The sequence below is a fragment of the Fistularia commersonii genome, chromosome 25, assembly GCF_037954325.1.
Source record: "Fistularia commersonii isolate RoL2024-O1a breed Wild chromosome 25, RoL_Fcom_v1.0, whole genome shotgun sequence".
NCBI lineage: Eukaryota > Metazoa > Chordata > Actinopteri > Syngnathiformes > Fistulariidae > Fistularia > Fistularia commersonii.
The window spans coordinates 1,296,223-1,310,300 of record NC_141308.1 but is presented as its reverse complement, the minus strand read 5'-3'; the positions used below and the strand labels follow the sequence as shown (position 1 = coordinate 1,310,300).

Here is a 14,078-nt window from a genome sequence, read left to right as displayed (position 1 = left end):
TACTGAACAACATGGTGCATCGATGTCGCCTCAGGGGTGCTGCTGATCAACCATATAAGTCAACTTTAAGGCCTGTCAAAAGTCAAAACAGGATTTACACGTGAACTTCCGCATTGTAAAGGTTCACTGGGTGGATCACACAGGAGAACCCAACTCCGAGCTGGTTTGAGACAGGTTCAATGTGATGACTGATACAGCATGGCATATCTGAAAATGGGTTCGTGGTTTCCAGAAAAAAAATAAATCCGAATTCCCACCAACAGCAAGTAAATAACAGATGTATCGATAAAACTCAACACATCAACGATAAGTATCCTATCGTGTTCATGGTTTTATTGCTGAGGGATATTTCAATTAGTTTTGTCTGTAAAAGACAATTGTTTTATCTGTGTTTGGGGAGATCCATGGAAATCCAGGAATGGCAAGCCATTTTCCAAAAGGATGATTTCTGTGGTATGTTGTTTTTCTATGCGGTAATCTGAAAAATTAAGCACTTCATTGCGATGCTTCCATGTTGATGCACTCCTTTGAAAGTAATTACTTAGATGGTCTTTCTATTTTAACAACTAGTCTTGTGGTTATTTTTAAAAAAATAACTAAAGAGAAACGCTATGTCACAGCAAAAACTGCAGGAACAGGAAATTTTAAATTTCATCCTCAGCATGTATGTGACATCCTCTGCTACAATCGAAATGACAGCTAACTTAAAAAACTCCCAGCACTTTGTTCTGTCACTAAGCTCTGCATTAGTGTTGTGGATGGGAACACAAAACTTAACATTTGTCATCAATTTTCTAATCATTTAATTTAAAATTTGCATTTCATTTTGATGTATAATCATCCGTAAGGAGCGTACAGAATCGAGTGATGGGTGTAAAATTCTGGCATGGTATGGCATGGACTGGTGTGGTTTGGTTGGCTCTACAGTTGGAGACCATCTCATCGCCCCTTGCCCCCTGTGCTTCTGTGAGGACCTTCATGAGAGGGTTCTTTGTCCAGGTCCGGCAGGCGCATCAGTGAGTGAATGAGCCACAGGAGCGGCGGCCCTCTTCAATGGCGGCTGTTTGTTTACACCAGCCAGTCCTGTCATACTTCATTAGCAGCCCAGCCCACCGACAACCTCTGATGTCCCAATCGTCAGTGTGTGTGCGGCTGCCCATCAGCCCTGAGCCTCAGCGGTTCAGGATAAAGGCGTTTCTAGAAGTCCGGACACACACGTCTCTGATGAATCTCTGGCCTGCATGCTTTCTCAGCAACACAGGGTACATACAGTACATGCCAACACACACACACACACACACACACACACACACACACACACACACACACACACACACACACACACACACACAGAAGTCTGCGGTGAGCCTGGATAGAACTGCTTTTTTCATCATGGGCCAAAACACTGGGAAGTGAGCAGACATCAGTGGTGCAGTAGACAGTCCCAGAGAACTAGCTTTGCATCACGGAGATGTGAGAGACCTGACAACAAGAGAGGCATCGTGTAAGAAAGAAAGACTATTCTCTGCTGCCATCTTCTGATTTAAACTTAACACTTCAAAAATACAAAGAATATTGCCAGCAGAATTCAAGGTTCCCCCAGTATGACACGCTTTATGTTTAAATGTCTATTTGTCTGCTAAACAGCCCCAAACATTTGTAATTCAATCAATCAATTATTTTTATTATTTCACACTTTATTTATCCCTTGTGGGAAATTATTTATCTGAATTTTACCCATCATGGATGGACCATGACCAGCTGGCAGGCACAAGTGGCTGACCTCTCAATCAGGAATGTTTGGTTTCAAGGACGACCACTCTAATCCCCCGTGCCACGTCACTTTGAATTAATCATTATTTGATACAAGGTTAGCAAAAAATAAATAAATAAACATAACAACCAACCTCTTGTATGGCTCTTCCAAGTGTTTCTTGGCTTTTCACAACTCTCCTAGAATTTGTACACACATTTTTTATTAAAGGCTATCATGATATCTGAAACACATATTTAGAACATGCTAATGACACATTATAAGTTTGGCTTTGAATGAGAGCTCAACTGACCTGTGTACTCTGCGAGCCAGTATTAGGGTGAAATTGGCGGTGCAGTCCGGTTGATAGGTGGATGGCACTATGGTGTAACGTCCAGGTGAAAGACTGCAGGACAAGCTGACATCCTGAGTGTAGCAGTGGGGAGTACTACTGGCAACAGGGTCATCCCTGGGTAATATCTGACCAGACTCCCCGTCTGAAAGCTTTGTACAAAGAGAACAAAAAATCATGACATAGCACTATGTAGAACAATTTAACTGTCACATTTTGTCAAATAATCCTGAAAAAAAATAACCTCACCAACGTTTAAGGAAAATACATGCATATAAACTTGACCAGATGACAGTGATTAAAGGTGTATGAGAGTGAGTGGGGATGTGCGTGTGTGTGCACGCGACAATGAGTAAAAGGTGATCAGATCAGATTGGTCTGGTTTTGCTCTCAAACCTTTCAGTAAGAGTTACCACTTATCTGAGATGTTTATCACATCATAAAAATGTAATTCATCCCCAGTTCAGGGTTATTTCGCTCTAATTCTTCTCTTTCCTCCACTCTTTATGTCCAAGGCTTGAAGCCACATCCATCCAGTCATAAACCCGATTGGCCTGTCACTGCTCCCAGCTTTCTATGTTTGGTCTCTCTCTTTAGCGTTCAGGTTTTTGTAGTTTTCTGATTATATATATGCCTGGAGAGCAGCGAGAATGTTTAATTTCAGTTGCACGATCATAATGGCAATTGGGATGCTATATTGATCAAAAAAATAATATTCGCTGGCAGTGTCAACCATAAGGCCATCTGCGTGGTAGGCAGGGATCCTGTTATCATAGATAAGTGAAGGGAAAACATAATTTCTGTGAGAATAGCAAAATATGATGCATTCTGCATCAACTCCTTACAAAAAGAAGAATGTATTATTTGGAGGTGATTTCTAATATAAGTGGTCTGAAAACTAATCCTTCTGAGTACTCGACAGTCATTTATATGTAATGTGCAATAGAATAAGTCTTAAACAAGACGTTCCAACATTTCTTTTACATAGTGTCCATTTTGTCCCTCAGGGGTTCAGGGGCAATTTTGGTGAATGATCACAATATTTGTGTGATGAGAAATTATTCTGGATGTGGAAGTGGCGCCTTCTAGAACAGCTGTGCTATTCAAGTAGCAGACTGGATTCAGACTGGATCTGATATTTCAGACCAACATATTCAATACATGTCTGTTGAGGTTCTCAGTCATCCTGGTCATGGTGAATTCTTGTCAAAATCTTCTTGCCGTGCCAACTGAACTTGAATTTTAAGGTCAAGCAGATCAGGTTAGACCTGGACGAAACCGTGTCTTTTGATGTAACCTCATTGATCACATCTATGCACACATAGGATACAGTCACAGCAGTGAGGGAACGCCTCATAAAGGACCACACCTTGATAAATAAAATAAAACTCACCACAGATCATATCTGCACCCTACTGGACCTCTGTCTACAGACCACCTATTTCCAATACAACAGCAGTTTCTGTCATCAAAAACATGGATATGCCATGGGCTCGCCCACATCCCCCATAGTGGCAAGCTTATACATGGAGGAGGTGAGAGCAAGGCCCTCACCTCCTCCAGGGGCACAACACCAAGCCACTGGTTCAGTGGATGACAGATGAGTCAAGATCAAGAAGAATGAGGTGGAAGCGTACACCACCCACCTCAACATGACAGAAGCCTGGACATCAGGATTTATAAGAAACCCCCTTGAGTACAAACTCGGAGTAACCAGAACTACACAACCAGACCAAGAACATCCCATCAATCGCTGAATGCAGCAAGACCGAGGTCTACCATATTAGGAAAGCCCTAAGATACTATGGCTACCCTAATTGGGCCTTTGCCAAATCGGAAACCAGAAGCAAGAACATAGAACAGGAGGAAGACAACAACAAATGGAAGAACATTATCATACCCTATGTTGCTGGTGTTTTGGAAAAACTCCTAAGGGTTTTCAACAAACACCATATACTGATACATTTCAAACCCCACAACACCCTGAGGCAAAGACTGATACATCTCAAGGACAAGACACCCAGGCATTAAATCGAAAATCTGGTGTGTGCCATCAACTGCACTGAGGATTGGGATGATGTCTACACTGGAAAGATTAAACAGACCTTACACTAACGCATGGCCCATCACAGGGGAGCCACCACTTCAGGACAGGACTCTGCAGCCAACCTACACCTGAAGGATAACGGCCATTCTTTGAAGACAGCAATGGCCAGAGACGACAGATTGGTCAAAACAGAAAAACATCTCTGAAAAGAGGAGGGGAGCTGAGGCACAACCTTTCCACCAACAATGCCGTACTGGGATCAATACTAAGATGGATAAGCAAACACGGACCAGGCCCATCTGCACTTTCCAAACAACCTGGAAAGATCCAGCACAGAACTAGTCCCCGGTAACTTCCACATGAGCCTCAGTCCATGTAATGGACTCGCCCACAATCCTAGGAGTTATATTTGGAAACCCCCCACAGGCCACTAAAACTGAAGAAGCCTCTCGGATGAGTTGTGAAACATCTTCAAGTCAAGAAATTCAAGTCCAGTTGCTATGACAAGAAGATTTTGACCAGAGCATCCAATACAATTATCAACACCCCAAATTGGGAAAAAAAATCTTGTGCAAGAGTTGCTTTCACTCTCTAAAACTGCGTTATCTAATTAGTGAGGAGAACTTAAGCAATCTATAAGTTACTTTTTCTTCAATGTTTCCAAATTTTTACGCAGGCACACATACATATTAATAAGGAGATTTCTATACTTTGGTCAAAATGCGTTTATTTCTTTGTAGTGTATTAACTTACGAAAAAGTAAACTGGGAAAAACTGACCTTATAGATGTGGAAGCCAATTGGGTGCAGATTGGTGTCAGAGGAATTTTGATGCAGGGTAATCCTGACATTAAGTCCTACAGTTACTGTGGACTCATCACCCACTGTAAAAGGGAAGCGAGGGTTCTGCCAGTGAGACAGGAAGTTCCTGCCTCCTCCAGCTGTGGTTCCCTTTACCCATGAGCCTTGGAAGTTACTGTTCTCCCACTCTCCACCCGTAGTTAATGGCAGTGACGGTGCTGGATTTTTCACGGCACTGTTTTGAAATAAGATACTAAAGTCAGTACCAGTAAAAATACAATGAAGTTTGCCATTTCCATTGAGAATGAAAAAAATTAGCTGGAGGTGAAATACCGTACATAATATTTCCAAAATTTTGTAACGAAAAACATTTCAGCAGACACTCTACATTCAGTCATTCATTGGTTTTAAAGCATCAGTGAGGGGAAAGAAATAATTCTGCAGTAGTTTCACCTCATGTTATTGAGTCTTTTGAACAAATGGAGCAAATCCCGGGACATTATTGTTAATTCTTAAGAGTAAGATTAATTCAAAGACCTGGTGAGCTAAAGTTTTGATAGTGGATTATATATTACACCATCTTTTCTCACATCCATTTCAAGCATGCAGAAGTACCTGCAGTTATTGCATTGGATATGTCAGTGGCACCACATTATGGTGATATGAATAATTTAGAGGAAGCATAAGTACTGATGTCACTATTTCACAACATTTTGGTGGAACAGTGGACCGTGAACCTTCTGAAAGTATGACAGCGAACCGTCTGAAAGTATGAACCAATAGGGTTTGGTTTACTCATTCTGTGACCATGTAGACACATAGTCATTTTTAGTCTTAGCATGATAATTTAATCTCTAGATTCAGCCTAATAGTTTTAAGGTGGTGTACATTTTAATCGAACAGTAACCAACCTTTGTCAAAATGATTAATGCTTCTCATAATATTAAAAAAGACAATGACAATTTGACCTTATTTTCCTTATTATTGTTCTATACCTGAGGGATGAGGGGGAAGAGGAAAAGACCCTGATGAGAAAGCGTGCCTCTGCTCCTTGCTGGTAGGTGCTGGGGATTAGTAGGTAGTACCCAGGTTCCAGCTGCTGCCTGTGGAGCACCACCTCTCTATCATATGTGTGGCAGTGAGTAGAAGCAAATGGAGGCTTGTTTAATATCCGGCACAGATTAAAACGCTTCTTCTCCACCTAACGGCATTGGAAAAAAAAAATACACATGAGCCTGTTTCAATTACTTAACACATATATTCAGATTTTTTGAAACTAAAACATTAAAACCTCAGTTTAAAACAAAGTCAGTTGTATAAAGGAGAAATAGAAGTACATGTGACATTGGAACTCCCTTTATGTGACTGTTTAAAAATCCTAAAATAAGATGAGTATCTTCTACACTCAACACAGATGAAGATTCCAAACTTTACTGTTTCTTTCAAATAGTTCTATTTGTGTACTCATGGTGTTTTTTGTTCTCACATCTATTTATAGTTTGACTCTTTATGGTGTCTTTTTTTGTTGTCCAGAATTTTCAGAGTTAGGCCTTATTCTCAAGTGTTGGCCTGCAGAAGCTGAAAGGACCATTCCAAAGTTTTGTTAAGTATATCCATAATGACAGTAGAGATAATTTAATAAGCAGGTCCATGGAGAATGATGATACGAACCTTCCACATATGTAGAGCAATAGCATCGTAGTGCTGGTGTCTGTTCTTGCTATCCTTAGAAGGCATTTTTGCATATTTGTTTGACGTTCTACGTTTACTGTGCTGCAGCAAGGACAGGAGCGCTTCACCTTGTTCACACATTTTGAGCCAAAATTTGGGGTTGCTACTGTAGCTGCTGCAATTTCGACTACCACCTGCGGAGTACCCCTTAACCCACCGACCAGCAAGTTGATGGCTATGTGTCAGCAGATTCCCTGTTTGAGAAAAGCAACAGGGATAAAAACAATCTCAAAAAAACATTGGATGCTAAAAAATGGCTTTCAGTACTTAAAAAAAAAAAAGACAATTACCTGTATATATACTTTGCAGGTGTCCTTCCATAGTGATCGGATAGCCTACTGTGACATCATCGAATTGGGTAAGAAATTCATTGTCATCTAACCAGAACTCCCCTTCTGACACTCTGGCTTGTAGATCCATTGCATGAAGAGATTCAATAGACCTCCATCCTGTACCTCTGTGGAATTAAATAAAAATTTCAACGTTGAATGTGGAGCTTCTTGCTTTAGACTGTCTGGATGATAATCGTGTATGCTGCAACTTCACCTTGACCTAATTTAAAAAAGAAAAAAAAACCTCTGTGACACACGTACGCACACACACAGACACACGTATGAATACCCTACAACCCAAGCTCCGCCCCAGCAGCATCTCCCCCAAGGGTTTCTGATCCTGAGTAGTGTAACTTCACTCCCTGATTGCGTCTTCACATCCAGCCACTCCATGACCATCAGAGCATGGTAATGACCAAGTTCACTCCCACCTACAAAGGGCAACAACATCATTAAAACAATTATCACAACAGCTAAGAAGGTTTACTGTAACTGAAGGATTGAGATGACCTGCAGGACTGCTGTGAGTAGAACAACTGAGTGAACAAGTGTCTTTCACAGCATTTAGAAGGCCAAGGTACTCCCTTCTCTTCCTGGCCAGGTCACAGTATTGGTCTGGTCTGGTCAGCTCCTCATTTGATCCAAAGTGTGCCAAGCTCCAGCATTCTGCCAGGCCACCAGTTAAATCCACTATGGCCTCAGTCACCTGCCCTGCCCACAGCTGCTCATATGAGCCATGAAGTCTAAAAAAGTAAAAGATCTTGAGTTTTCTAACAATCTTTACAAGGACCGATTAGATGCTAAGTTCCCTACAATATCGAAGCTTACAACCAAATATCTCATAGTTCTTACTTGGCATAGGCTTTCTCCAATAGAGCTACCCAAAAGGCACTGGGGGACTGACAGCGTGAGAAGCACAGAGCTGAATTGATGCAGGGCAAAGAGTCATCAATGGTCACTTCGGTCCAATATCCCTGCTGCCAAAAGTGAAACTGGAAGGAGCCCCTGTACCCTTTGTCACCCCACATGGGCTGGTCTGGAGGAAACACCTACAAAGGAGTTTCAACGAGGTAATAATACAGGAGGTATTAAACAGATAAACCTAGGATGAGCTTAATTGAAATTATGAAACAGATACTGTGTCTACCTTTTGCAGCAAATGTTTTCTCTTGAGCAGGACAGAACAGGCACAGAGAAACCAGCAGTCACCTAAAAATCCTTGCTTTGCATGACCCGAGATAGGGTCATCTGTGAAGAGAGTTGGTGCCTGGCAGATCTCCTGGAGGTGTGATAATGAATTGAACTGAAGGCAGAGTGAAATCATTGCAAAAGAACGACAGCAAAAATATCACCTTTTAAATAGCTGAGTTGATATTACTCATTGACATACACAAAAACAAAGTTATTCTGAAATGTCCAGTGGTCCAGGATGCAAATTGGCTGTTACACCTCATCATTCAAAATAAACCTACTATCATCTTATATTTTAAGGACAACTTTACACCAGCTAAGAGTGAATTCAAAGTTTAACTTTTATATGTACTTTGAGTAGTTGGTACAACCATCCCAATATTTCGCATAAGATTTCTTAACATAGAAACCAGGTCAAAGCGGAGTTATATTTGAACAAACACATATCTGGTTGACTCAAAAGCAGGGCCTCCCATAATATCATTTTCTGAAGATAACAAGATGCGGTTGCACTTTGATGAGGAACAATACTGATAGTGGAGATCACGTTTGGTATCTGTGGGATGAAATTGTCTAACATTAACTACATCAACTGATATTTGAACCATAATTATTGTAATATTAAAGCTAATTTGATCACAAGATTCTGCTGAATAGTCTGCAAACAATCAGTTCACTGGGTGTCAATTCAGTGACATTAAGATGTCTGATGGAGGTTGTAGTTTATCTGAAAAAGGAAATCAGGTGGATGAGAAGACCAAAAAAATCAATGTGAAAAGACAAACTTGAATATCCTATTGTCTGGATAATAATGATAATAATAATCATTTATCCTTTATTAATCCACATGGGGAAATTCGATCTCTGCAATTAACCCATCATGGATGAACCATGAACAGTAGGCATGCTGTCAACCAGCGCCAGGGGAGCAGTTAGAGGTTCAGTGTTTGCTCAACAACACCTCGACACACTAGAAAGAGTCGGGAATCTAACCAAGAATGTTCCAGAGACGACTGTGCTACCTCCTGGGCCATGCCCCCCCCCCCCCCCCCTTTTTTTGGCATCAGCAACTTTGGAGCAGGTTTAATTTTTGTTAACTGACAACACTATTTGAAAAAATACTTTTCCAATTACCTGTCACAGACATTCTAATTCAAATTTCTAGGACTAGATGTCATGTTACAAACAACTTATATTCAGCCATAGACAATGAATGCACATAAAACAAATTGTGTTATATATTTTCCAATTAAGATATTAAACTAGAATTTACATACATGGGGCAGTCTCTGTTTATCAGCACTCCCATTATTAAACTTGATTATTTGATGAGGAAAAATCGAAAATCTAAAACAAGGGAATGGTGAATCAAGTGAAACAATATTTCCCTTGTCATGCCACAGCATGATCACATTTGTCAAGGTGCGCTAAAACAAATAAATGCTTGGTGGTATTTCACATGTACTCATGGTTCTTGGTCAGACCTGCGGACGTTGCCAGGTGATGCTGCTCCGCAGCCGGGCAATCGGTGTAGAGCCATCAGAGAACAGTGACTTATCATCAGGGGGGAAATCCAGGTCTTCGAACAGAGCTTCACTTCTGCACCTTTCCATCCCTTTAGTTTCCATGGCTCCTCTGTGCATCAGCCTGAATGGACCTTCTCTGTCATTGGTGTACTCGCATCCTTAACACCTCCATATACATGATCAAACTTGTACTGCATAAAAGAGCAATTAAGAGAAATAAAACGGACTGCATATTAAGTATACAAATTCAATATGAAATGAAATTATGTTGTAATAGACTAAACACATTCAGGAAAGTATAATTTGTTGTTATTTGCTGTAGTATGAACTTAACGTTTTGCTACAAACCGCATAATTTAAGTGTAGCTGTACCAGCAGTGTTTCTGTAACGCTAGCAGGATCAACTGAGGTGTAATTGATAACACTAATGACAGTATTGTAGTGGTTTTTAAAGCCAACATAGTATGATTGGTTTTAAAAAGAGGTCAATCATTCAACTTCCCCCGCTGTTTCAGTGTCTTACCTCCCCCTTCTTTCACCATCTCGCCCCTCGTCACTGCCTTTCGTTCTGATAGCATAGCGACTAGGCGTTCCGGTTAGCTAACATTAGCTTATAGCAAAGGATGCTGTGTATCATCATATCACCATTGGTTTTATAGCTGTCATTACATTCTCGAGTTGCTAAGGAAATAATGCGAGATTCAGCTTTGAATACTGTTGTAAAATGAGGTGAATACCATGTCCTACCCACGGGTTTGAAACCAGTTTGAGCCGCTCATCTCGCAGCTCATTGATAGAGTGAATCCTTCCTGTGGTCCTGTGATGTTGAACACGGCTGCCCTCTATCGACGGGAAGTGCACATCAAGTTTGAGTGGCGAGGAAGTTACAGGCTTGAATTACAGCATTCCGGCAAAGTCATATAAAATATATAATCAATCGAATTCACTGTCATTAAAACTGCGTCGTATAACGGCAAAAGTGTTGTTCAGTAACTGAGAAAACATGCTTTAGGTGCAACCAATGTTCTTACTTTTGTTTTTTCTCCGCCTCTTATGTCATTCTTACCCCTTTGAATCATCAAAGATTCACACACAAAACTCACTTTTCTCTGTGATTATTTTTTCTTTCTTGTTGTGACATTCCCTTATAAACATTAGATATATGGATTTTTACAATGTGTTTCTTATCATGCATTTTGGAAAAGGTGAATTTCTTTCGATGAAGAAATTTCCCCTATGGGGATCAATAGATTTCATTTTAATTAATGTTCAGACTTTGCTTTCTTAGCAGCTCGGAAATTTAATATGGGTCAGCTGGAAAGTGTGACATGCAGCAGATTTTTGCTCGTCAAGGAGGTTCAAAAGCCCCTCCTCTGCTTTCCCTAGATTAATTTGTGAATTGAAAAACTACATATTTAATATGCAATTTTGGTGATTTATTGATATATTGTTATTCATTTCCAATGGGAGCTCTTCAGTCTCTTCATTTCTAATAGACTCTGAAATTAATGGACCACGGAACTAGATACTCACAACTGAATACAACAAACAACACAATAGTTTGACATTACTGACAAAAATAGTGATCATTTACACATTTTGTAAAGCAAACGTTTTTTAAATAAGCTGTTTCTTTTTAATGAAAATGTGCTCCTTCGCCTCATTTATCTTTTTTTTTTAATAAGAAACAGTACATATTTAATAACGCCATCATGTAGAGTGTAGGGGAAAGACAATACTGTTATTTATTTTGTTTGTTATTTGGAATCATTTAAGGAAATGTGTCTCACCGCTTGAAATGTGGATCCTTTATACGTGTATATATTAATCGAAATCACATGTCCACAAGTCTGTCTTGAATCAGTGTTCACATTTCTGATAGAGCATTTGTAGTTTGGAGTATCGAAATACAATTCCAGCAGTTTTCACAACACTTACTTGATTGAATAGCGTCGACACTGAGAATGTAGCCCCTTGGAAATGAATCTTGATGTATTAAATTCACCAGAATGGCTGATCCCCCCCCCAAAAAAAAATCGACTTGCATTCAGGCCTGTAAATATTGTTATTTGTATTTATATCAGGAGGTGCCTGATCAATACAACATAAATAAGCATTGTTTCATAGTGTAGAGGTTTGCAGCAGGAAATCAGAAAAGTGCATTGTACAGGGTGGTTTTGGTAGAAGGTTTCCAAGGCACAATAAGAAGCAAATCTTCATCATGACCTATTTTGTGTAAACTTTTCTTTCCTTTAATGCGTGGTTCTTGGGTACATTACTAGTTCCTGTGACCTAGAAACAAATTAGAACAATTCATTTGGAGGTTTCTACATAAACATCTTCTGTGCTTTTTTTCAAACCTGCCACATTTGAATCATTGACATTTCTCATCTAAAGTTTGATTCACATCTTGTAATTCACAGTAATGGATCACAGACACCTGTCTGCTTTTTTTAATGTGGACTTTGTCCTTGAATAAGATAAAAGTTAGTATGTGTGATGAATGGTTTATATTTTAATATCTTAGAACAGGGGTGGGCGATTATTTTGGCAAGCAGGCCACATTTCTTATTTAATTTTTATGCGTGGGGCCAACGAGGTAAAATTGCAATTTCGATATAAAATCTTTTGGCATTTTATTTCAACTTTAAAATCATTAAGGATCATATAAATGTACCAACATAATTTTGTATGGAGTCATCCATACAAAATTAAGCAAAAGGAAAAAAGAAGGCAGTTTCTTAATTCAATATTGATTGAAAATATTTTTTTAAATATTCAAAGAAAATCATTTGGCGGGCTGGATAAAAAAGCTTATGTAACATTCCCATAACTTGTGCTCCTGGATGCATGAAGTATTTTTAATTTATATGATGACAATTTTTTAATGTATTTACTAATGAATGGCAAAGGATTTAGGGCACGTATGTTAGCACTTTCCACCCACAGTTCCTTCCCTTTCTTTGGGACATTTGGGGGAAATTTCTATTGTGGTAAAATATTTCTGAGTGGGTTGGTACCTGACTCACTATATAAAGGATGTTTCCCCAGGAGTTGCAACAGCCTCACTGACAGGTGTGACCGGAGCTCAGAGTAAGTTGGAAGATGTTGCTGACCAGAGCTCCAGTGATGATGCTCGTGCTCCTCACCATCTGCCTGATGGCCATTAGCACATCTGCAGGTATGCATTTCTTAATCTTTTATTTCTAGTGTCTGACACAACCTTTACATGTGCCATGTTTCTGTTGTCTTTTGTCTTTTTCAATACTCTGATTCATATTTTATACATAGATTTTTTTTAAAGACGAATTAATCCATCTGTTTTTTTTTTCTTTTCTGGTGTCTTACTAGTTTGTCTTTTTTTGGTTGTTTTGCAGTCTTTCATAAATGCTGTCGAAGTTATACGAAGCAAAAAATACCATTTCATGTTATCAGAGGGTTCTCCTTCCAGAATGCAACACAAATGTGTTCTATCGATGCCATTATGTGAGTAACTACCAAATAAGTGTTACTGCGAAGGCTCGTGATAAGTTGCTTGTGCTCACCTTAATTTCTGTTCTAATTTTTTTCAGTTTCCATACAAGGAGAGGCAAAGCTTGCACAAATCCTGCTCACGCCTGGGTGATGGACTATATCATTAAATTGAGGTAAGATATAAAATTGCATTTTGAGGGCAATTAATGTTTTGGGTATTTGGATGGGTTGTTACATACATACATACACATAGTCACACGCATGTAAATACTCTATGTATATACAGTATGAATATATGTTTGTGTGTGTCTATGTATGTTGGGTGTTGACACAGTTATTGACTTTTAAAATAAAATATAATAATATAATAGTATAAGTTTTACAAATCTGATATTCAATAACATAATCATAGGTCACAGTGAATTTAGTTTTTCTGCCACCCTAAAAAGTTCAATGTAGTGTTTGGGTAATAATCTGAATTATCATCCTTGCAGGGAAACAGCCGCAAAAATTCATCGGACAGCCTCCAAGCCATCATAACAGATGGTTTACTATTCAAAAAAAATTTTTGTTGTTCAAAAAAGAAGAAGATATATTCTCAACAGCTGACCCTCCATTCCTTAGACAACCTTCTGATCTTTCTCTAAGAGATATTCCGACATAAATCTCCACTGACCACCCCAACACTTCTCTCTCTGTTTGGTGCCCCAGCTCCCATCTCCCACCTCCCACCACGCAACTGTAAGACTTAATTGTTTACTGATTTGTGAAAAAGGTGCCTAAAGCATAAGGGTCATTGTAAACCAATTTCTTAATAAAGACTGTGTATTTTGAAATCCAGAAGTGATACTATTGAGTGTTTGGCTTGCTTG

General features: G+C 39.4%; 2 protein-coding genes across 4 annotated transcripts; one reads left to right on the top strand and one right to left on the bottom strand.

The window, feature by feature from the left end:
* Positions 1 to 786: 786 nt before the first annotated feature.
* capn10 (calpain 10) lies at positions 787 to 10,566 on the bottom strand. Of its 3 annotated transcripts, none has more exons than XM_086172101.1 (13): positions 10,470 to 10,566; positions 9,691 to 9,923; positions 8,163 to 8,294; positions 7,868 to 8,064; positions 7,526 to 7,758; positions 7,305 to 7,446; positions 6,974 to 7,140; positions 6,624 to 6,877; positions 5,948 to 6,153; positions 4,932 to 5,187; positions 2,067 to 2,257; positions 1,908 to 1,953; positions 787 to 1,482 (listed from the first exon to the last, which is right to left on the bottom strand). In XM_086172101.1, exons 2-13 carry the CDS (start codon positions 9,847 to 9,849, stop codon positions 1,453 to 1,455), a joined length of 2,013 nt encoding a protein of 670 aa, XP_086028227.1. In that variant the 5' UTR covers positions 9,850 to 9,923; positions 10,470 to 10,566; the 3' UTR covers positions 787 to 1,452. The 3 variants fall into 3 exon arrangements, with proteins under 3 accessions (XP_086028227.1, XP_086028228.1, XP_086028226.1); XM_086172102.1 differs by having other exon boundaries at positions 10,480 to 10,557; XM_086172100.1 differs by having other exon boundaries at positions 10,256 to 10,546.
* An 875-nt stretch (positions 10,567 to 11,441) lies between these two features.
* Positions 11,442 to 13,959, top strand: ccl20a.3 (chemokine (C-C motif) ligand 20a, duplicate 3). The gene is made up of 4 exons (XM_086173032.1): positions 11,442 to 12,913; positions 13,110 to 13,218; positions 13,305 to 13,379; positions 13,701 to 13,959. The coding sequence occupies exons 1-4, from the start codon at positions 12,838 to 12,840 to the stop codon at positions 13,744 to 13,746; spliced, it is 306 nt and encodes a 101-aa protein (XP_086029158.1). The 5' UTR covers positions 11,442 to 12,837; the 3' UTR covers positions 13,747 to 13,959.
* The last annotated feature ends 119 nt before the right edge of the window (positions 13,960 to 14,078 follow it).

Excerpts from the sequence above, each read along its gene's own strand:
- capn10 (XM_086172101.1), bottom strand. The coding sequence starts at position 9,849 with ATGCACAGAGGAGCCATGGAAACTAAAGGGATGGAAAGGTGCAGAAGT. Across the intron at positions 8,295-9,690 it reads TCACCTGGCAACGTCCGCAG|GAGATCTGCCAGGCACCAAC; the intron begins GTCTGACCAAGA and ends TCACACCTCCAG. Across the intron at positions 7,759-7,867 it reads TTGGAGAAAGCCTATGCCAA|ACTTCATGGCTCATATGAGC; the intron begins GTAAGAACTATG and ends TTACTTTTTTAG.
- ccl20a.3 (XM_086173032.1), top strand. The coding sequence starts at position 12,838 with ATGTTGCTGACCAGAGCTCCAGTGATGATGCTCGTGCTCCTCACCATC. Across the intron at positions 13,219-13,304 it reads TGTTCTATCGATGCCATTAT|TTTCCATACAAGGAGAGGCA; the intron begins GTGAGTAACTAC and ends AATTTTTTTCAG. Across the intron at positions 13,380-13,700 it reads GACTATATCATTAAATTGAG|GGAAACAGCCGCAAAAATTC; the intron begins GTAAGATATAAA and ends TCATCCTTGCAG.